Source organism: Palaemon carinicauda, chromosome 21 (genome assembly GCF_036898095.1).
Source record: "Palaemon carinicauda isolate YSFRI2023 chromosome 21, ASM3689809v2, whole genome shotgun sequence".
NCBI classification, from domain to species: Eukaryota; Metazoa; Arthropoda; class Malacostraca; order Decapoda; family Palaemonidae; genus Palaemon; species Palaemon carinicauda.
This window is the reverse complement of record NC_090745.1, coordinates 86,356,915-86,380,768: the sequence shown is the minus strand read 5'-3', so window position 1 is coordinate 86,380,768 and position 23,854 is coordinate 86,356,915. Positions and strand designations below refer to the sequence as shown.

General features: G+C 43.9%; 1 protein-coding gene across 5 annotated transcripts in view; it reads right to left on the bottom strand.

Moving 5' to 3' along the window:
• Positions 1 to 23,854, bottom strand: part of Opa1 (Opa1 mitochondrial dynamin like GTPase) — a 163,286-nt gene that overhangs the window by 121,098 nt on the left and 18,334 nt on the right. For all 5 annotated transcript variants that reach the window (XM_068345078.1, XM_068345080.1, XM_068345081.1 and 2 more), the window contains exons 2-3: positions 13,085 to 13,163; positions 2,984 to 3,175 (exon numbers count right to left, since the gene is read on the bottom strand). In XM_068345078.1, coding sequence (XP_068201179.1) covers positions 2,984 to 3,175; positions 13,085 to 13,163 — 271 coding nt within the window. The remainder of the gene's footprint in view (positions 1 to 2,983; positions 3,176 to 13,084; positions 13,164 to 23,854) is intronic.

The following is a 23,854-nucleotide window of genomic DNA, read 5'->3' as shown; positions in this document are numbered from 1 at the left end:
TACGCTCACCTGTAGGTTCACGATAGCTTGTGTCATGTGAGCGCAAACGATCAACACAACGAGAGTTCGAAAACTCTCTGTCATAACAAGAATGACCATGGTCACGAGAACCCGAAAGTTCAGCGTGAACTGTGTTGCGCGAACCCAAAGGATCAACGCAACGAAAACCTGAAGTTTCTCTGTCACGATACACCGAAGTGTTAGAACGACTAAAGTTAAGAGAGCCCAAGGGTTCAGCTTAACTCAGGTTACGAGACCCCGAAGGGTCAACGTAACGAGGAACCAAGGTTTCTGTCACGAGATCCCGAAGGATCAACGTGACTGACGATACGAGAACACAGAGGTTCAACGTTACCGTCGTTACGAGACCCCGAGGGTTCAGCGTAACAGAAACCCAAAAGTTTAAAGTCGCGAGAGCCCGAAGGTTCAGCGCGACGGAGACCCGAAGGACTCCTGCTGTCATGAGAACCCGCAGGATCAACATGACGAGAGCCCGAAGGGTCACGATCACGCTAGCCCAAAGGGTAATCGTCACGAGACCCTGAAGGGTCAACGTGAGGAGAACCAGCAGGTTCAAAAAGACATCTTCTCAGAGCCCGAAGAGGAGAACGTCCGGGGTGGAGAGGGGTTACCCACCCCTCCACTCAACGAACCTCCGGAGAGGAACGTTCAATAGACTTCGCCCGAGGGGTAGACTGATTAAGGTCTACAGATAATTCCTCCGCAGGGGAGGAGAGTTCACCCGAAGGAGAACTACGCTTATAACAAGGTTCTCTTTCCGCCCCTGGAGGAGAACCTAAAGCGTAAGGAGATTGCCGATATATAGAGGCAATCTTCTCTCGCGAACGAGAAATATGTTCCCCCGAATGGGAAGCTTGCCTTGGAGAGAGCCCTGCCACTGCCCCAGGTGGGTTAGCTAGCTCCTCGGCATCGGAACCAGACTCTCGGCCTGACCGACGGGCAACAGTGCCTGCGCCCAGAAGAGGAGGATCGACCTCCGCAGAGGAAGGAGATGACCGCCTTCTCTCTGCTCTCCGGGCATAAAGGGTGTGGGTCCGTCTCCACGAACGATATGAAGGTGCCGCAGCGGCGGCCTTCAATCCCTGGACATGTCCGCATAGCGGGACAATAACCAAACACACACCGATACACACAAAAGAAAAAGTAATAAAATCAAGTCAGTTTGTTTTAAAGTGGTTACTCAACCGATAGGTGTGAGTGAGCGGGGTAGCTAGTCTACCTCAACCCCCTCCCGGTAACTAGCGGATGGGGTAATTATTCCTCACTAAAATTGTCTTGGCTGGTTTTCAGCGTTGCCGAAAGTAATACCCTATAAATAGCGAAGGTTTGTATTTTTGTCGGAACAAACAAGTAATAAACTTATATGGAAGTAATATCATTTTACAAAAAATTAGATGTTTACCTATCTAAATATTTTTAGTTTAATGAATAACAAGTAGGTTGACAAATAGGCTTAGGTATATTTGAGCTTTTGGAGGTCAAAAGATTTCTACCATCAAATAGAATAAAGCATTTCCAGGAATTAGCACATTCATATCTCTGTCCCCCTTTGGTTCCACAAATGAAAAGGGACAGCTGTAATGTGATGATAAAACAAGACACACATGACAAGTGAAAATGCTGTTTCAAATAATGATCCCCATTTCTTTTTCTTTTCGATTTGCCTCAAAAAAATAGTTAAACAAAAATAATAAAACTTACAATTATCATTAAAGTTAAAATTCTTGATTAAATCAATAGTAAGTACAAATTGTATCCAAATTGGTACCAAATCAACCAGTGCAGGAGTCCAAATTTTAAAAATAGTAATATTGTGTCAACAAATATTGGAATTCACTTATATATTGTAGTGCTAAAACAGAATTATAGAATTCTGATGCTACTGTTCAACAGTAACATTAATTTACCCTCTAACTTGTACCAAGAAACTTTTGCTACCCAGTGGAGTACTCCGAGGGACTGTGTTGTCACCTCTGTTCTTTATCCTCTTCATGGATTTTGTAAGGCATAGAACAGTTGGGGATGGCGGAGAAGGCGTGGACTGGATTTAACAGCAAATTAGCGGATCTAGATTATGCTGATGATACTGTCCTTATTAGCAAAATGTAACAGGATTTGCAAAGCTTGCTTACCAGAATGCATGAAATATCAGATGAGGTTGGGCTCAAGATAAATAGAAGAAAGACAGAGATGACAACAAGAGAATAAGCAATGGAAGATGAAATATCAATGGAAGGAGAAAGGATTAATGAGGTGGAATCATTTAAATATTTAGAAACAATGATCTCTAATACAGGGTCTTTAGAATTAGAGTTTAATGAAAGATTGAAAATAGCAAATCAGACAATAGCTAGGTTAAGTAAAATTTGAAAGTCAAATTGCCTGAAATTACATATAAAATCAGACTATATCTCAGTTTAGGGAGATCGGTGTTACTGTAAGGACATGCGTCAATTAATCTTACCCGACAGATTTTGTTGATTTGAGAACAAAGCACTTGGAAGAATATAGGGAGTTAAATGGCTGGAAAGGATTAGAAATGAAACTATAAGAGATTACTCAAATACCATATGTGGATGAGACCATGGTGAGGGGTAGATGGCGATGGTTTGGGCATGCTCTCTGCACTCCCCAAGAAAAATTGGTTCCCCAAACTTTCAAATGGGGTCCACAAGGCACTAGAAGAGTTGGATGACCCAGGTCTACATGGCTGAGGACTATGAAGCGTGAAGTAGATGATGAATGGAGAAGTATTGATTTAAAAGCTCAAGATAGAGACTACTAACGAAATCTAACCAAGGACCTTTTCGCCAATAGGAGTAGCAGGAGGTGATGATGATAACTTATCCCCATTTTTTATACCTTTATACTAAAAATCTAACCTTATAAACAAGCAAATAATGCAGCTAAATATAAAATCTCAAGAAGTTCTTTATTTTTCAACATATCTTATTACACTTACTTTGGCTAGTGCACTACCACCAGCAATACTTCCTCCCAGAATGATGTAACGGATTTTAAGGGCTCCTCTGAGAACTCTAGCTATAATCATGCCAATTCCTCTGGATGGAATTCCATAATTAGGACCTGCAAGCTTCAGTAATCCATTTTTATTTGGAGGAAAGGTCATATAATGCCTTATAATTCTTGATGTCTGAAATAATTAACAAAGAAAATACATTATACTTTTAAAATGGAAGGGTGTGTCACATCAATACAAAAAATTTAAATCTCAGACTAGTTGTTATGACTGTCTATTTGCATAAGTAAATAACTAAATATTGTACAGCTTAAATATCAATTCAGTAAGCTTAACAGTATTACTTATATATTTCTAAAAGATATCTACAGTATTGTGTGCGTAATCAGTGTCACAGATGGCCTTATCTCTCAATTATCTTATCAAATACTACTACTATAATAATAATAATAATAATAATAATAAATAATAACAAAAATAATAATAATAATAACAATAATAATAATGCAAGGAAAGGACTAATAAGACAACGAATTATATGAACACCATGAGCACAACTACACAACAGGGTCTTAGTAGTAGCAAATTCCTTAAATATCTGATTGGATCCTAACCTTCATCATATAGGCCTATATAGCAAGGTACAGTATATAAGTCCAGGATTAGCCTGACGAGCCATATCAATGCACACAAACCAGAAGAAGTAGAACACATCTGAGAACTCATGATACTACTACAATGGAATGCTGTTACACAAGATCTGCAGCCAATACTTTAAACTTACAGCAATTTCAGTGTTTTTCCTGTACATTATCTTTCAGTGAAGCTGGAAGGTAGCCATTAGACTAAAAGTGTGAGGTAGCAACCCTGCCTAACCACTTGAGTGGGTAGGCAAGGAGTGGCTGGGGGATACCCAGCCGCCTCTATATACACTCTCACTGCCATGAGCCGAGTCACTTTTTGATTGCAGGCACGACTTCTGGGGAACAGGTGATGGCGGGCCAACTTACAAAAATAACTACAGGTTTGTATGTTATGGAAAAATACAAAATATTTCCGAATGTCATTTGTTCCAATTCCAACAAACCTTACGTTATTTATGTGGATGACTCAGTCTTAGGAGGGTGGAAGTCCTAATTCTGGCATGGACATTGACCCAGGTTTACCTAGTAGACTGTATGACTGTGGCCTAGGGGAAATCTTGACGCCTCGCTAAACATACTAAGTGAATATGATAGCAGCCTGAGCAATTCATTTGTCATGCGATGTATGCACGTCTTGTGTGAACACATTCAGAGTTTACATGTAGGAAATACAGAAAGACGCTTCTCATTGCTTACCTCGCGGGAGGCAACGGGGACGTTGACTATATTAATTTATGACTACTGTATACTAGGCTAAACAAGGGGAGTGATAATTACCTGTAGAGGTTGAGAGCAGCTTGCAGAGCGACCCAGGGCTCTGTACCCTAAGGGAATGGAAGATGAAGAAAGGGAAATGCCTGACATACTCTCACTCATCCCAGTCTTAACCCTGGTAATCAATGCCCTCATCCATCTGCTACTTGTCCAAAGGGAGCCCAAGGATTTTTTAAACCCCTTGTTGAGCAGCCACCACAGGATCAATAGTAAATGTATTGAGTCTCCTGTGGGTCACATCTTTTAAATAGTGGGCTGTAAACATATTCAGACGTTTCCACACGCCCGCCTGTAATACCTGCAACATGGAAAAGTTGCGTTTGAATGCCAGGGACATACTGATGCTCCTGACATTATGGGCACTAGGTCGTCAAGCATGAGGAGAATCAGGGACTAGAGCTCTTCCAATCACTTGGCGTATCCAGGATGAATTTCTGTTCTTAGTGATCCTCCTCTTAACCCTTCCGGAGATAACAAAAAGTTTTGTTAGTCAGGGCCGTGTTGCTGCTGTGCGTTTAAGATTATATCTCAACCTCCTCACTGGGCACAGTAACAATTGATCTGGATCATTGGTTACAGAACATAAACTCATAATCTGAAAGGGCCTGAATCTAGGGTCCAGTACCCCTAGATTTTGAATCTTGGCAATGCACTCAGGGATAAAGCCGAGTGTCATTTCCCCCATCCCCTTAAATGGGCGACGTCATATGAGAGGCCATGTAGTTCCCCGATTCTCTTCGCCAAAGCTATAGTGAGCAGGAGTGCTGTCTTCAAAGAGAGGTTTCGGTCAGTTGCATGGCATAATGGTTCCAAGGGAGGTCTTTTTAAGGACCTCAAAACGTGAATCCCGTTCCAGGGAGGAGGCCTGATTTCTGACTGAGGGCAAGTGATCTCATAACTCCGTATGAGTAAAGAAAGCTCCAACGAAGAGGAAATATCCACTCCTTTCATCTTAAAGGCCAGGCTCAAGGCTGAGCAATAGCCTTTCACCGCCGAGACTGAAAGGAGCTTTTGCTCACGAAGGTATACTGTACAAGGATCTCCGCTATTGAAGGAATAGAGGCATCGAAAGGAGAGATATTCCTTCCATGAAACCAACCACAGAAGATTGTCCATTTTGCCTGGTACACAGAGGCTGAGGACTTTCGCAAGTATCTAGATATTATCTCAGCAACTTCTTGTGAAAAGCCTCTCTGAGAAAGGAGACGCTGGATAGTTTCCAGGCATGAAGTTGAAGCAACTGCACGGTTCTGTGGAAGATGTTTGCATGTGGTCGTTTTAGTAGATCTGGTAGTGAAGAGAGTTCTCTCAGTAGATCTACTAGTAGTTGCAGGAGGTCTGAGAACCACCCCACATGGTGCCATAGCAGAGATACAAGGATCATCATTAGATCTTTGGATGCTCTGGTCTTGTTGAGCAATCTTCTCATCAGACAGAATGGGGGAAAGGCGTACACGTCGATGTTGACCCATCGTTATTGAAATGCATCTTGCCATGGAGCCTGAGGGTCCATGACTGGAGAACAGTACAGCGGACGCTTGTTGTTCAGTGATGTTGTGAACAGGTCTTTGTTGGCTATCAGAGGATTCAAAGACCATTCGGAGCCTACTATCCAAGTCACCCTCCTTGGAGGCTTCGAAAAGGTACAGCCTTGTTTGTTTATTTACGCCACCACTGTGGTGTTGTCGCTCATCAACACCACAGAGTGGCCTACCAGCCACTGTTGGAAATAATGAGGAGCAAGGTATGCTGCTCTCATCTCTAGGAGAATTATGTGCTGGTACCTTTCTGATTCTGACCAAAGACAGGAGATTGTGTGATGCAGCAAGTGGGCCCCCCATCCTTCTTTTGATGCATCTGTAAAGAGCAAGATCTTGACCTCTGCAAAAGTTTTTGTCTGCCACCCACCAAAGTAGGTCCGTCTCTTGTTCCTGAGTAATTGGAACTCGAATCTCTGGCGGATTTGAGTGTTGGTTCCACACAAAATTTAGCTGCCACTGCAGGGATCTTATCCTGAGGCAGCCGTTTAGAACTAGACAGAGAAGAGAGGTTAAGTGACCTACCAGACTCGACTAAAAATGGGCTGGTAGATCTCCCCGTCTAATGACAGCTGATGCCACTTCTCTCAGCCTGTGTACTCTTTCGTCTGATGGGAAGACTTTCTGTTGGACGGTGTCTATTATACCGAGGTATACCAGTCTCTGCGAAAGAAGCAGAGACGACTTTCCGAGATTTATCAAGACCGCCAGATCCTGACACAATTCGAGAAGTACGTCTCAGTGACGAAGAAGGGTCGTCTCCGAGTCTGCCAGAACTAGCCAATCGTCTAGATATCTGAGGGAACGAATGCCGTTCCTGTGAGTCCAAGATGACAATAGGGCAAACACACTGGTAAAGACCTGATGTGCTGTCGCAAGGCCAAAGCAGAAAACCTTGAACTGGTATATTCTGTCCTCGTGTATGAATCCAAGATACTTCCTTGAAGATGGATGGATTTGGATCTGGAAGTATGCGTACTTCAGATCCAGTGTGCACATGAAGTCCCTTGGTCAAACTGCCTGGATGACCGTGTCTGCCATCTCCATCCTGAACTGAGTGTTAAACAAACTTGTTCAGGGGAGAGAGAGAGAGAGATGACTGGTCTCCAGCCTCCAGATGCCTTTTTCACTAGAAAAATTAGACTGTAAAAGCCTGGAGACCCATCCACAACCTCTAGGAGAGCGCCCTTCTGCAGCATGGTCCGGACTTCAGCCAGGAGAGCCAGCTCCTTTGCGGATTCCTTCGCAAAGAAGCTTAGGTATATTGGATCTCAAGTCAGAGGAGGGAGAGATTGAATGAATGGGATGCAATACCGTAAGGCGACCACTTCAATTGTCCAGGGATCTGCCCAGTGATGCTGCCACCTCTGCCAGAGGAGCTGCAGGCATCCTCCTACAGGTGGTAGGTGGTGAATATTGCCATTTTTAGTGTGAGTGACCACCTCAGCCATTCCTTTTTGCTCCCTTCTTTCCTCTCAAGGACTTGTTCCCTTTCTGGCCTTTGGACTGAAAAGGATGTTTGGACACCTTAGTAGGTCCTGAGGACCTATAAGTTAAGGAATTAAAGGTAGCCTGCTGACCACGTGAAGACTGGGATGGTCTTCCATAGGGCCTTGAAGTCATGGCCCTATGGAGTAGAGAATCGTTCGTCGATTTCCTCCTTTGCTCAGGAGCCCTCTCGATCTCATCAGGAACAAGGAGAGATGAACCCTCAGGGGTAGAATTACTCAGACATGAGACTTCCACCTTTGGCACTTAATTGTGGAATTTCCCAATGACGGTATTCCTTCTCTTGAGTATAGCATTCGCCCACAAGTTGACAACGTATTGAGACAAAACTCAGAGTTCGGGTACCCAACAAAAGGAAAGACTCCAAAGACTTCCTTGAGGACTCCTTCGATAGATGGTGGGAGCGCACCATGAAGCCCAAGGACCCCAACCATAGGTCGAGCCACGAAGCAGCCTGCATAGCGTACTTCCCGGACTCTCTCTATGTTGAGGAGCTCGACTGCCAAGAGGGAGGCTCTCAAAGCGGAGAGGGTTTGAGTTGGCAGACCCTTCGTCAGAGATTCCACCGAAAGGGTCGAGGGACATGGCGGAATGCGGGTCCCCCTCGATCATACAATACTTCCTTTGTAAAACGAAAGGAAGTGGTAAAGATCGTGAGGAGGAACCTGCCCTCAAGGAACTGGAAGTTCCGGCTATCTGGACAATAGCCTTCCTTTTGGCGGCTGTCAGGCCTTTAGACCAGGGCAAGGCTGCAATGGTCTTAAGAGGCTTTTGGGTCTCAAAGATCTCATCGAGAACCATATCCTTCCCTTCCTGGGTGGTATACCAGGAGTTGACAGCCTATTGATGGTCCTCATGCAAGAGAAGACCTTCCAAAAGGTATGTTCCAACACTCGTCTCTCTTGTTCCGAGTGAAAGTTCAGACTAGCTGCCCTCAGAAGATTTTTGTCATCCGTGTCCAATGGCTCATCTACCTCCAGGCTCACATCCAGAGTTTGGGGTAGGTCAGGGTCGTTGACTTGATCATTCGAGGGACCTGTTCCGGGGGACCTCCTGTTTGCCTTTGCCAAATGGGCTTCCCTTGCCTTGACATTCTTGGGTTTGGTTTTGGTGTTCTTGGATTCCCTTCACGCAGAGATGTTGGAGGGAAGCACTTGCGAGAGTTTAGGGACACCAGTAACCAAAGTCTTAGCTGCAGGAGCCGTAGGCTCTTCCTCTGGTGGAGGTAAGGAAATCGAACGCTGGTTCGAAGGTACCACCTCAATTTCTTGAGGGTTGAAGGGGTGGACAGAGATCTCCCTGGGAGAGCCAATGTCCCTAATCGTCCTAGGATGGACGAGATCTGCATGCGGTGGAGTTATGCCTCTCATCCTCATCTTTTGTCTCTTAGCCATGGTTTCCTACACTTTTACAAGAGTAATGAGAAGGTTATTCAGATAAGGATCAGAATGTAGAGGCACCTCAGCACTAGATCGAGATGGGGAAGATCGCCGTGCCATGTCCAACAAATGTCTGCTAGGGTCAGAACTCTTATGAGACAAACTCAAGTCAGACTCCAAGTGAATCCGAGGAGTAGCAATGACTGGAACAGTCGGGGGTTGTGACGGTGGAGGAGCCACACCCAAGGGCTTTTGCAGGGCAGTTAGGAAAGTACTAACACAGGCAGAGAGCTCAGCACCCTTTGATAAGTCCTGGGTTTTGCTAGAGAATCCAGGGGGAAGAGAACATCTTCTAGAAGGAACCCTAGAGGGAGCCTGCGTAGACGTAAGAGTGTCTCAGTGACAACAGGAGGTGCTCTTTGTCAAGCGAAGAGGATGCTTCGGGCTAATAGGTGCGTTGGCATACCTATAAGAAGGCTACTTAAACCCTCCTGGGAAGGGTACAGGCCTGCCAGTAGAAGGAGGCATTGGTACCACACTTGCTCGTGGTTCCAAAACCACTACTCGTGAATCACTCGTGGAAATCACAGATTTGCATGCAAAATCACTAGATTCACGCACAAAATCGCAAATTTCAGCAACAGTGGGTGCGATTCACGAGTAGAAGTGCTCATCACACGAGCACTATGAGCCATACTGAACAGTGGAAGCTTTGAACCTTCCTGTTGCTTCAGAAGACCGCCTACACCAGACGTAGTCGGCAATGAGGACCTCTGAGTAGGGGTAACTCTAAGCGTTGGCGAGTGAGTCACGGAGGAACGAGTTGGAGAGCCTCACATAAGCGAACGCTGCACTAAAGCACCTCAGGCAGCAAAGGGCACTGGAGGTAGCTTAGCTGGATGCCTGTCTGCAGAATGTTCTGTCTAAGGATCAGATTCGGTCCAGGGTCATTTAGGAGAAGGACAGGTTGAGGAGCGACGTGTTGATGGACTGCATGTACAGAAACCTCTTCCTCTAGAGGAGGAATGTCTACACCTTACTTAATCATGAACGCAAGGTTAGCGATCGTGAATGTACTGTTCGCAATCGTGAGCGTCCAGCTCTTGATCGTGAACGGCATGAACGTCCTGAGTACTTAGTTCGCAAACATAAGTGTTGCCCTGGTGATCGCGAACATCGTCCTCGCGAACGGCACCGTCGTTATCGCAAACGTCGTCCTAGAGAACGGCGCCCTCGTGAGCGTGAACGTTACCCTTGTGAACGGGAACTTCATCCTTGTGAACATGAGCACCGTCCTCGTGATCTAGATCGACGCAATCTAAACCGTGAGCATCCAGACCTAGGTCTAGACTTGGTTGCTCGTGATCGTGAAGAACACGATCACGAGACTTTACCCCGTGAAGAGGAATGCCTCTCAGGAGAGCATTGAGACTGTTGATCTTGTGACCGTGAAGCTCTAGTGCAAGAACGCCTTCTAGACGAAGAGCGTTGAGATCATAATAACCTACAATCCGTACGATCTTTAAATTGAGTGTCCTGAAGGATGAGAAGATGGAGAATCTCATCCTCGCACGCAGCTAGTGAAAGAAGCGCTGGTCTCTTGAAGATCATCTCCTGCAGTCGACTTATTCCTGTGGGGAGAAACAGAGAGCTGAGGGTTAACAGACGACGATATCCCAGGACCGTCGTCAGCAGGAGGCCGTTGGAGGGCTAAATGCAAGCGATCGCCTTGTCCACACGTGGAAGGTCCAGGAGAGGGCAACAGATGTACCTCGTAAACCTCCAAAGCATACGATATTGAAGGCTCTGGAGTAGGATCCTTCCTGGCACCACGCTGAAAGAGTCTAAGAAGCTCTGGAGTAGGATCCTTCCTGGCACCACGCTGAAAGAGTCTAAGAAGCTCTGGAGTAGGATCCTTCCTGGCACCACGCTGAAAGAGTCTAAGAAGCTCTTCCTTCGTAGGGAGTGCAGAAACCCATAGGGATGGCAACGGCTGTAACACATCTGCAAGGGAAAATGGCTTCCCAGTGGCTGGAGGTGAAGTTGCTCCTCTAGGGGAAGCAACTAACCCCCAGTACCCCGGGGTTAACAAGGAGTTATGCGTCTGCACTCCTGCTTGATCGCCCCTCAGAAGTGCGAACAAGAAGGAAATTTAGAAAGAAGTTTGGGGGTGTGAGAAGAACGCACTTTCCACGCCCCTAAGGGAGAAAGATCGTGCTTAGCCTTCTTTTTCTGCGCCGTCCAAACCACTCCCATTAGGGGGCAGGCTACTCCCTACACTCTTCACAGGGCCAACCCTGCTCACAGCAATGACCTCTACACAAAACAGAGAGAGAGTGCGGATTGGTATCCACCAATGACATGAATACTGTATATCGCACGCAGCACCCTCGCGCCCAGGACATATCTGCATGAGGGCAATCAGAAGCAGCACAAGCACACCTGAAAAGATAAAGCAAAATTACAAAGTCAATGGCAGCTTTTGGAGGAGAGAGATGGGGGACGTCCGCTCTCTACAAGCCAAAAGAAAAGTGACGCAGCTCACGGCCGTGAGAGTACATTATATATAGAGGTGGCTGGGTAACCCGCAGCCAACCCCATCCTACCCACTCAAGTGATTAAGCAGGGTTGCCACCTCACACTTTTAGTCTAATGGCTACCTTCCAGCTTCGCTGAAAGATAACCCAAATAAATAACATAAGGTTTCTTAGTATGGGAACAATTATCTACTGCTATAACTTATCAAATGCTTCCATTAAAGTTATCATCATTATTATTTGGTAGTTAAAGTAAACACTGAGTCAGGATGCCTAACACGGCTGGCCAGATGGGTTTGAACTAGTAGCATCATAATTCATATGATATCCAATACATTAAGTTTTCTTAAATTTCTCGTTAAACTCCCTAGAGCATCTTACAGCAATAAGGTCATCTTTTTTCTCATCTTGCTTTTCACCTCCTCCTTGAAATTATCAACTGAATCTAAATTATACATGTCTACCTTAGAATTTCCCCCCACCTTTTCCAATATGGGACCAGTTGCTCCCAAGGACAAGAGATTGCTCTGAATTAGATGATGCACTATGTAATCTCTTGTTATCTTAGTATACCTAGCTTTGTTACTAGACTCTATATAATTCAAATTTACTAGTATTTCTTGCTGCGAGGAAGTGCACTCCTCATGAAGGTCTGCCATGGAACACAATTTTATGGCAGATGGTGCACCTTGTGGGTAAATAAAATAATCTTCTTTAAGTTTCTTAACAATGCACTATGAGTAAGGAGACATAACCTTGTATCCTGCACCAAAAACAGCCAACATAACCCAAAAATTGGAAAATGCTTGACCCAAACTACAAATAGGTGCGAATCCTTGAAATAATAAAAGATCTAAGGTAATAGCTGATAAATATGAGAAATATTTGAGTATATCTTTCAATATTATGTCTTGGATGTGATGAAGCACAGAAGATAAATCTTTCTTAATTTTGGTGTGAGAGAGAGAGAGAGAGAGAGAGAGAGAGAGAGAGAGAGAGAGAGAGAGAGAGAGAGAGAGAGAGAGAGAGAGAGAGAGAGAGAGAGAGAGAGAGAGAGAGAGAGTAAAATACACACAATAGTCTTCTTTTAATTTTTTTCTTAAATAAACTGCTGTTCTGAAAGGTTAACTATATAAGTGGTATAGTTTTTCAATTAGTTTTGGAATTTCTGTATTGAAGCTTGTAGAATAAAATTCTATTAATTCTTGGGCATCTTATAAGAAACTGATAAACTGCAGATTTTTTTACACTATTATACAAATAATTTCTAAAATGAACATGGTAGCTACTATAATCATGTATTTTCAAGATTTAGTCACTAAGGCAAGAATAGTTAAAAAAAATATGGATAAAACCATAAAATATAAAAAATAAGATATGTATGTTTCCACTTGAGACTTCAATGACATCAAATGAAACTAAATATAAAAAATAACCTTAGGTTGACTTATCATGTTTTCTCGACTTTTGAATTCTTATCAATTTCCTCTTTTGAATATGTTACAACAAAATACAGGTATTAAATCTTAAAATGACTCCAGTGACAGCTTTTTAGCTTCGTGTAAATTCATAGCCTACAATAAGAGAAACGTTGCTACATCCATAAAAGGCTAGTGCTAAATATACCACAAATTTGAAAACCTTCCAAAAACATCAAAGGGTTCATACTTCAACAGCCATGACATGGATATTTCACACGAACCTGGGGGTTTCCATGATTACTGGATAACTTCTGCTTAACCCATCGTGACTGGCTTACTCCTATGATTCTAACAACATACCTGAAAAATAAACAAAATAGTCTAAGGGGAATATAAACTTCAAAGAAAGCACACAACGTATTGTATGATAAAGAGAATTAATAAAGCTGTAATATATCAAGACCAATATTGTACATGGTATTTAGTACTGTAACAGTTGAAAATTCATGAAGATGTGCATATACAGTAGCTTTATTAGCAAAATCTCACTGACAAAGGATGAAGTTCTTTACCTTATCCACTGGCAAAAGATGGAATAGAAGTTATCTAAATTTCATGAAAATAAAAACCATGTCTTCATAACTTTTCTGCTATAAGTGCTGTACAGCCAGTCTAGTTTAAGGATTTGAATGACTTGTCAGGAGGTTAATAAACACATTTGATTTGAAATCATTACACTGGAACACAAGTTATGATTTGGGTGAAAATTAGTAAAATTTGATCATAAAGGGCACCAGCCACCCGTCGAGATACTACCGCTAGAGGTATGGGATGGGGTCCTTGACTGGCTAGACAGTACTACATTGGATCCTTCTCTCTGGTTACAGTTCACTTTCCCTTTGCCTACACATACATCGAATAGTGTGGCCTATTCTTTACAGATTCTGCTCTGTCCTCATACACCTGACAACACTGAAATTACCAAACAATTCTTCTTCATCCAAGGGGTTACTGCACTGTAATTGTTCAGTGGCTACTTTCCTCTTCTTAAGGGTAGAAGAGACTCTTTAGCTATGGTAAGCAGCTCTTCTAGGAGAAGGATACAGTACTCCAAAATCAAACCATTGTACTCTATTCTTGAGTAGAGCCATAGCCTCTGTACCATGGTCTTCCACTTCCTTGGGTTACAGTTCTCTTGCTTGAGGGTACACTCGGGCACGCTGTTCTGTCTTGTTTCTCTTCCTCTTGTTTTGTTCACGTTTTTATAGTTTATACAGGAGGTATTTATTTGAATGTTGTTACTCTTCTTAAAAATTTAATTTTTCCTTATTTCCTTTCCTCACTGGGCTATTTTCCCTGTTGGAGCCCCGGGCTTATAGCATACTGCTTTTCCAACTAGGGTTGTAGCTTAGCAAGTAATAATAATAATAATAAAATGCTTTCAAGTACTGTAAACCTTACGAATATCAAAACAGTACCGAGCTTCCCTCAAATATGTTATTTTCATTAGTAAAATAAATTTTTGAATATACTTACCCGATAATCATGTAGCTGTCAACTCTGTTGCCCGACAGAATTCTATGGAGGGATACGCCAGCTATCACAATACTAGAAGGGGGTGTTCTTACCAGCGCCACCTGTGGCCAGGTACTCAAGTACTTCTTGTTGACACCTCCTCAATTATTCCTCGGTCCCACTGGTTCTCTATGGGGAGGAAGGGAGGGTCAATTAAATCATGATTATCGGGTAAGTATATTCAAAAATTTATTTTACTAATGAAAATAACATTTTTCAATATTAAACTTACCCGATAATCATGTAGCTGATTCACACCCAGGGGGGTGGGTGAAAACCAGTGTACAAGATTAAAGGATAGCTAAGTATCCCATATTTCATATAACAGTTATCTCAAATAACAATGAAATAATAAGTACCTGGTAAGGAAGTCGAATTGAACCGTTACTCTGTCTCTTTTTTAAGTTCGTCTTCCTTACTGAGCGCAGCGTTCCTCTTGGAGGCTGAATCAACCCAAAGGTGCTAAAGTATACAGGGCTGCAACCCATACTAAAGGACCTCATCACAACCTTTAACCTCGGCGCTTCTCAAGAAAGAATTGACCACCCGCCAAATCAACAAGGATGTGGAAGGCTTCTTAGCCGACCGAACAACCCATAAAAAGTATTCAAGAGAAAGGTTAAAAAGTTATGGAATTATGGGAATGTAGTGGCTGAGCCCTCGCCTACTACTGCATTCGTTGCTACGAATGGACCCAGGGTGTAGCAGTACTCGTAAAGAGACTGGACATCTTTGAGATAGAATGATGCGAACACTGACTTGCTTCTCCAATAGGTTGCATCCATAACACTCTGCAGAGAACGGTTCTGTTTGAAGGCCACTGAAGTAGCCACAGCTCTCACTTCATGTGTCCTTACCTTCAGCAAAGCAAGGTCTTCTTCCTTCAGATGAGAATTTGCTTCTCTAATCAGAAGCCTGATGTAGTAAGAAACTGAGTTCTTAGACATTGGTAGAGAAGGCTTCTTGATAGCACACCATAAGGCTTCTGATTGTCCTCGTAATGGTTTTGACCTTCTTAAATAGTACTTAAGAGCTCTAACAGGGCAAAGTACTCTCTCTAGTTCGTTCCCCACCATGTTGGACAGGCTTGGGATCTCGAACGACTTAGGGCAAGGACGGGAAGGAAGCTCGTTTTAGCCAAAAAAAAACCGAGCCGCAAGGAACATGTAGCCGTTTCAGATGTGAAACCTATGTTCCTGCTGAAGGCGTGGATCTCACTTACTCTTTTACCTGTTGCTAAGCACACGAGGAAAAGAGTTTCTAATGTGAGGTCCTTAAAAGAGGCTGATTGGAACGGTTCAAATCCTGATGACATTAGGAACCTTAGGACCACGTCTAGATTCCAGCCTGGAGTGGACAACTGACGTTCCTTTGAGGTCTCAAAAGACCTAAGGAGGTCCTGTAGATCTTTGTTGGAGGAAAGATCCAAGCCTCTGTGGCGGAAAACCGCTGCCAACATACTTCTGTAACCCTTGATCGTAGGAGCTGATAGGGATTTTACGTTCCTTAGATGTAACAGGAAGTCAGCAATCTGGGTTACAGTGGTACTGGTTGAGGAAAACTGCATTGGCCTTGCACCAGCTTCGGAAGACTTCCCATTAAGACTGATAGACTCTGAGAGTGGATGTCGTCCTTGCTCTGGCAATCGTTCTGGCTGCCTCCTTCGAAAAGCCTCTAGTTCTTGAGAGACTTTCGATAGTCTGAAGGCAGTCAGACGAAGAGCGTGGAGGTTTGGGTGTACCTTCTTAACGTGAGGTTGACGCAGAAGGTCCACTCTAGGAGGAAGAGTCCTGGGAAACGTCGACCAGCCATTGCAGTACCTCGGTGAACCCTTCTCTCGCGGGTCAGAGGGGAGCAACCAACGTCAACCGTGTCCCTTTGTGAGAGGCGAACTTCTGAAGTACCCTGTTGACAATCTTGAACGGCGGGAATGCATACAGGTTGAGATGGGACCAATCCAGCAGAAAGGCATCCACGCGAACTGCTGTTGGGTCTGGAATCGGAGAACAATACAAGAGGAGCTTCTTGGTCATCGAGGAGCGAATAGAACTATGGTTGGCAGACCCCACAGGGCCCAAAGTCTGCTGCAAACATTCTTGTGAAGGGTCCACTCTGTGGGGAAGACCTGACCCTTACGGCTGAGGCGATCTGCCATGACATTCATATCGCCCTGAATGAGCCTCGTTACCAGCGTGAGCTTTCGATCTTTGACCAAATGAGGAGGTCCCTTGCGATCTTGAACAACTTCCTCGAATGAGTCCCTCTCTGCTTGGAGATGTAAGCCAAGGCTGTGGTGTAGTCGGAGTTCACCTCCACCACCTTGTAAGCTGGAGGGACTTGAAGTTTATCAAGGCCAGATGAACTGCCAACAACTCCTTGCAATAGATGTGAAGTGTCCTTTGCTCCTGATTCCATGTTCCCGAGCATTCCTGTCCGTCCAGTGTCGCACCCCAGCCCGTGTCTGATGCGTCCGAGAAGAGACTGTGGTCGGGGGTCTGAACAACCAAAGGTAGACCTTCCTTGAGAAGAATGCTGTTCTTCCACCACGTTAGAGTAGACCTCATCTCTTCGGAAACAGGAACTGAGCCCGTCTCTAGCGTCATGTCCTTTATCCAGTGAGCAGCTAGATGATACTGAAGGGGGCGGAGGTGGAGTCTCCCTAACTCGATGAACAGGGCCAGCGATGAAAGTGTCCCTGTTAGACTCATCCCCTGCCTGACTAAGCATCGGTTCCTTCTCAGCATGCTCTGGATGCATTCTAGGGCTTGGAAGATCCTTGGGGCCGACGGACAAGTCCAAAAAGCTCGACTCTGAAGATCCATACCCAAGGAAACAATGGTCTGGGATGGAACGAGCTGAGACTCCTCAAAATTGACCAGGAGGCCCAGTTCCTTGGTCAGATCCATAGTCCATTTGAAAATCTCCAGACAGCGACGACTTGTGGGAGCTCTTAAAAGCCAGTCGTCTGACGGAGCCGGACACAAGATCATGATACTGCTGCACAGTCTGTAAACTGACAATCATGGGCAAGCGAGGAAGTACAGTGACAACCCGAATCTGTCTAGACTATCTGGGTCGTACAGACAACTCCTTAACGGGTTGCTGAGGTTGCCGCACTGCGTCACAACAAGTCCCTTCTGTTGGTTGTTGAACGTCTTCCCCGTGACACATTGACTCCGTAAACAAAAATCCTCTAACAAGGACTAAGCTTGGACTGCATGTCATGCAACACAGCTCAAGGTCTATGGGAGCAGGTGTGGTAACAGACGGGATTAGCGGCTGAAGTGGAACCATTACCTTCCCTGTAAGCATGTTATGCTTAAATAAAAGTCCATAAGAGGTTATGCAGCAAAAGGCTCCCTCCAAATGACAGAGTCCTCAGGGAATATCAGAAGGAGGGAGAAAAGAACTTTCTCATCTACAGGGACCTTATCCTAGAAAAGCTAAGTTCTCTGAGTGAGGGTTCACTGGTGCAAAAGCAGCAGACTAGAAGGCAACGTTATGAAACTGCTTGACAGTCTAGTGAGTTGGCAACAACCCAAGATATGTTGAGAAGCATGCGGTAAGGTATGCAGAGCATGATGAATGCAGAGTATGCTGTATGCAGAGCATGCTGTATGTAGAGCATGTTGTATGCAGAGCATGCTGTATGTAGAGCATGTTGTATGCATAGCATGCTGAAAGCAGAGCATGCTGTATGCAGAGCATGTTGTATGCAGAGCATGCTGAATGCAGAGCATGCTGAATGCTGAGCATGTAGTAAGCAGAGCCTGCTGTAAGCAGAGCCTGCTGTAAGGAAAGCAGAGCGTGTGCATGGCGTTTAACATTTCTCAGAAATTCCATGACCAGTGCTAGAGTGCTTTATGCATGCTTGCATGGGGTTTAAAAATCAACATAATGTTTACCTTACATTCATAACTCATGATTCATATTTTTGCCATGGTTAGAAAAAGGAGGTAAGGTATGCTGAACAGCAGAGTCAGAACGAGCTGGAACAACAACAGTGGAAGGTGCATTATCAGGGTGCACGGGTTGAGCTCGGTGCAGCAGCTGAGGAGACTGACTCACAGGTGGAAGAGGTTGTACCTCCACCGAGAGTTGCACCACCGGTGGAGCAGCCAGGGGAGGAGGAGGAAGAGTGGGGTAATCCTCCTGATCCCAAACCGAAGGTTGCCTTAAAGAAGGCTGAGGCTGAACAACACTGGGAACAGCGAACACAGAAAGAGGTTCAACATCGTACGCCTGGCAGATGGTGCTGCGACTGGGTGCAGCGAGTGCAGGCGGGTTGAGCACAGGCTGAAAGGGTGCAGGGGAGGTGCAACACTCTCAGCCCGACACTCACACAACAGGTCCGAAAGCTGTGCTTGCATGGACTGTAGTAGAGTCTACAACATCGTACGCCTGGCAGATGGTGCTGCGACTGGGTGCAGCGAGTGCAGGCGGGTTGAGCACAGGCTGAACGGGTGCAGGGGAGGTGCAACACTCTCAGCCCGACACTCACACAACAGGTCCGAAAGCTGTGCTTGCATGGACTGTAGTAGAGTCTACAACATCGTACGCCTGGCAGATGGTGCTGCGACTGGGTGCAGCGAGTGCAGGCGGGTGCAGCACAGGCTGAACGGGTGCAGCCGGTTGGTGCACCACCGGTGCAGGCGGGTGCAGCACAGGCTGAACGGGTGCAGGCGGTTGGTGCACCACCGGTGCAGGAGGAGGAGGAGGTGCAACACTCTCAGCACGACACTCACGCATCAGGTCCGAAAGCTGTGCTTGCATGGACTGTAGTAGAATCCACAACATCGTACGCCTGGCAGGTGGTACTGCGATCAGGCGGAGCGAGCATAGGGGAGGGGGGGAGTGTAGGCGCACTCTCAGCCCGACAAACTGATGACTGAGGAGAGACAGAGCTAACCCAATGACTGCATCCGGGTTGTTGAACTTTACTTCGTACGTCTGGCATAGGTCTGGACTTTACGTTTAAGAGGTCTTGAGACCTGAGACCAGCGTAACTCTGCCTTTATTTTCTCCTCTAAATCTCTTCTGCAGACGAGCAAAATAAGGGCTCAATCGTCTGCGGGTGGGAGTGACGGTCTCGGTAAGACACGCCCACAACCACCGAGGATACTTCTGTGCGCCGATCAAGGCCTGCCGAACCCTTATGCCCTTCGACATTGCTTCTCCCCTGGGCTTGGGAGCTTGCAAGAGGTCCCGGACTGGGAGGACGACTGGCGCGCACAAAAGTACCCTCACGCATAACACTGACATACTTTGCTAATCACTTATCACTTTGATTTCTGTTTGCACTTATTTCACTGAACTCGAAACTTTAAGTGGTTTGTACCTGAAACACGCAATTCTATCCTTCTCAAAAGTTAGTAATTGCGAAAACAGAATTACAATGTAACAGAAAAATCTAATGAAAGAAAATTCAGTGGCTGGAAAGAGACTAAACACTAGATCACTCTAGAAACGTTTAGTTTCTTCCCCTAAAGAGACTAGGGATAAGAGCAAAACGATAACGACGTTACTCGTACGCCTGGCAGGCTTGAGGGAAACGTTTATCCTCTTTCTCCCTCCGTCTCTATCTCTCTCTCTCTCTCTCTCTTGACTTAGAACCTGAGAGAAGAGCCCAATCATATATATCGTTAAAACATATTATTGTTAAAGGAAAAAACTGAAATATTTCCCAAAAAGAAAAGTTCCTTTATTAGGATCAAAACCATTAAGTTAAGAAAGAATGAACAAAACGCTAGACACGGTTACTCTTACTGCAATGTGAAACCGTGAACATTCTTTCTCTATCGTAACGATAGAGTGCAAGTTGAAACGTTCTGAACGTCAACAACTGCCGAGACAAACAAAACGTTAGTTCACTTTGAAAAAGTACGAGACTATCAAAGAAATTCTTTCAAAGACCTTAAAATAGCATAATATGTTAACAGGTAAAACCGAAATGACGGGCTCACGATAATTAACTTCGGTACCAAGAAAAGACCGCCTACTATTAGGAAGGTCGAATATAAACAAATATAAAAATTAATTTTAATAAGTTTATAATAAAAGGAAGTTAATCGAAGAGGCCTATAAGAGGCGGAGAGATATAAAAATAAATCTATAACTTTTGTTAAGCAAAATTAAGAAAGAGAGTCTATACTCTCTTAGACACCAACACTTCCGTCTAAGGGAAGGGTCGGCCATTGAAAGGTGAACGAGAGTTCATACTCTCTTCGTCACCAAAAATAATCAAATTAATTCCAAAAGCTAACTAAGCTAAAATAGAAGTTTCCAGTAAAGCGACAGCCGAAATCAAAGAGAAATACTTCACCAAAGTCGTGAAAATACTCCAAGAACATAAGCGTATCCCAGAACGTCTTGTCAGAAGCACGACAGAGGAATAATTGAGGAGGTGTCAACAAGAAGTACTTGAGTACCTGGCCACAGGTGGCGCTGGTAAGAACACCCCCTTCTAGTATTGTGATAGCTGGCGTATCCCTCCATAGAATTCTGTCGGGCAACAGAGTTGACAGCTACATGATTATCGGGTAAGTTTAATATTGAAAACTGAAGTTTTTGGTAAAGAATTAACAGTTACTCCTTGATGAAACATGAAAGCTGCCACTCAATATTCCCAATGGCCACCCATTTTGATTCACCTGTCAGACATTTAGAATACCTATGAGAAACCCAAAATTCTTCATTCTTGTATTCCTGAAGCTAAACTAACTATAGTATGTAGTTTAGCTTTCCAATCCTGAGAAATTGGCAATATCTTGCTTGACAAATTTGGAGATAATTTGTATTTTTCCTAAAAGGCCATACACACAATCAGTATTACCATCATTTTGTGTACTGACATTAATATTGACTGTGTGTACATCATACTGAATTACCATTAATACCACAAAATAGTGGTAACTAAACCATCAGTATTATTATTATTATTATTACTATCCAAGCTACAACCCTAGTTGGAAAAGCAAGATGCTATAAGCCCAGGGGCTCCAATAGGGAAAAATAGCCCAGTGAGGAAAGGAAATAAGGAAATAAATAAATGAAGAGAACAAATTAACAATAAATCATTCTAAAAAAGGCAACAACGTCAAAACAGATATGTCATATATAAACTATTAACAACGTCAAAAACAAATATGTCATATATAAACTATAAAAAGACTCGTGTCCGCCTGGTCAACTAAAAAGCATTTGCTCCAACTTTGAACTTTTGAAGTTCTACTGATTCAACTACCCGATTAGGAAGATCATTCCACAACTTGGTAACAGCTGGAATAAAACTTCTAGAGTATTTGGGCAGACCTTACATTAGTCATTCCCACCGGTAGTATCCAAGCTGCTGTGGTAGTTACAGTGGCAGTTAAAGATGCATTTTCGAATTGAAAATTATATGAAATGAGACACGAAACAAGCAGCATATAGGAAATTATTGAAAGTAAGAGAAAATCAAAACAGATGCAAGCGTCAAAGATGTAAAGAAAATGCATACGTTGAAAAGCAACTCTTGCAGTCTGTCATTGGCAGATAGGCTTTCCCTCATAACTGTATTCTTCTTGGTTATATATAGTCTCATGATTTAAAAGTTTGTTGTTACTTGCTTCGATCATCCAAAAATAATGTACCGAGTCTTCCATATACGTAGTTTTTTAACAGTTTTAAGAGTGTAATTTTTGTGTTTTACAAGCCAGTCTTTGTCTCCAGTCTCTACTTTTTGCAGTCACCAAAATAATAACAATACAGGCTCTCGCTTTATTACCAATTTTACTAAAATATAATAGCAACCTCTTGATGTAATGACACTTCACCCAGTAATAAATACTGAACATTTGCTTAGTTCACTGACAGTACCAAAATAATGACAGTATTTTTAATGACAATAACACTGAATTCCTTTTAACAATACAAATCAAAGTCCTTTACATAAAAGAATGATAACAGCGAAGCTGAAATACAGCAGTTAAAGATTTTATAACAAGGTTCAGGTAGCTGCCCGGTGGTTACAGGCTGGGAGCAGGGAAACTCTACTTCCCCTGCTTACTCACTGAGTAGTCACTTTGGTGATGACGGGAAAGTGTGAGTAAAGGACTCCTGTTGGTATAGTTAGGAAAAATACAAATTACATACTGTATCTCAAAATCTGTCATTTGTGCCAGTACAAATAAAAATCAGAGCAGAAAATCTCAGTGTTGTAATGCTGAGGCACATGTATACAAATGGGTTTGCCTGGTTCCAAGCAAGTAGCATAAATATCCAATGGGTTTGCCTGGTTCCAAGCAAGTAGCATAAATATCCAATGGGTTTGCCTGGTTCACACCATGTGGCACATGTAAAGTACAGTAATGTGTTTGCTTGGTTACTATTCCACCTCATAAGAAGTGTGTGGAAAGACACATCTATACCATGTAATAGAAAAGCTACTAGTAAGATAAGGCTTGTCTCCAAATGAATCTATTCAAACTGACAAGCGTTTCAGATGGTGTCTCCCAGAAGAGGGTACAGTCAATGACATCCCTCAGCCATGAGAAGTTCATATTTAGTCACCCTCTTTTTCACTCTCCTCGTGTTGAGGGAGAGGAGCTGTTAACGAGGTCAAGTTGTTTGTGTTCGTTTAAGGTAGCGGGCAATTGGCCTGAAAAAAATACAAAAGTAGCTACTCATCGTAGGTTACAACTTTTTGGCTCACAAACTAATACAAAGAATCCTGGCATCGAGAACAGATGGATTCTGAGTTTATAGAAAGAAGCTCAGGAATGAGTGAGGTGTACGAGACCTGACCCAAGCGTTCGGTATGAGTAACGCTAAAGCAGAGCCCATGAAGCTCACCACCTTATTTGCTAGAGGCTACATCAAGCAAGAAAGAACTCATTTGAGGGAAGGCTTCTGTGTGAGGCACGCCCCAAGCGTACAAAGGTGTACACTCCCGAGACCACCAGACTATTAATGTCGAAGAATGGCACTTCACCTCTCTCACAGGATACAGTATATCTGTTCAACACTATGCGAGAATAGCGAGTTCAGCCAAAGAAGCAAAATCAACTTCTTTCAGTCTAAAGCTGTGACTTTAAGGCTGAGTAACGAGCTCTAATTGCCAATCCCGAGATGTGACCTTTCTTTTCAGAAGTAAAGTAAACATTCGGATAACTCTGGTATAGAGGCTCTGAGAATTCTGATATCTGTCTAGTAACTTCATGTGAAAGTCTGTCCTTTGAAAGATGCTACAGTAAATCACTTTCACTCGTAACTCCAAAATGATTCCACAAAGTTGTGGGATCTCCAGACATGTGGTTGATGGAACATGTCAGGCTGAGGAGGTAATACTCTCATAGCCTCCATCCAGAGGGGGTAGAAGGTATGGATACCATTCTACTTGGGGATCTCTCCACACTACTAAGAGTTAAACCGAGTTGGAAGTGACTCCGACTCGATTTAGAACCTTATCTGGCAGAGAGGGGGAAAGCTCAGACATC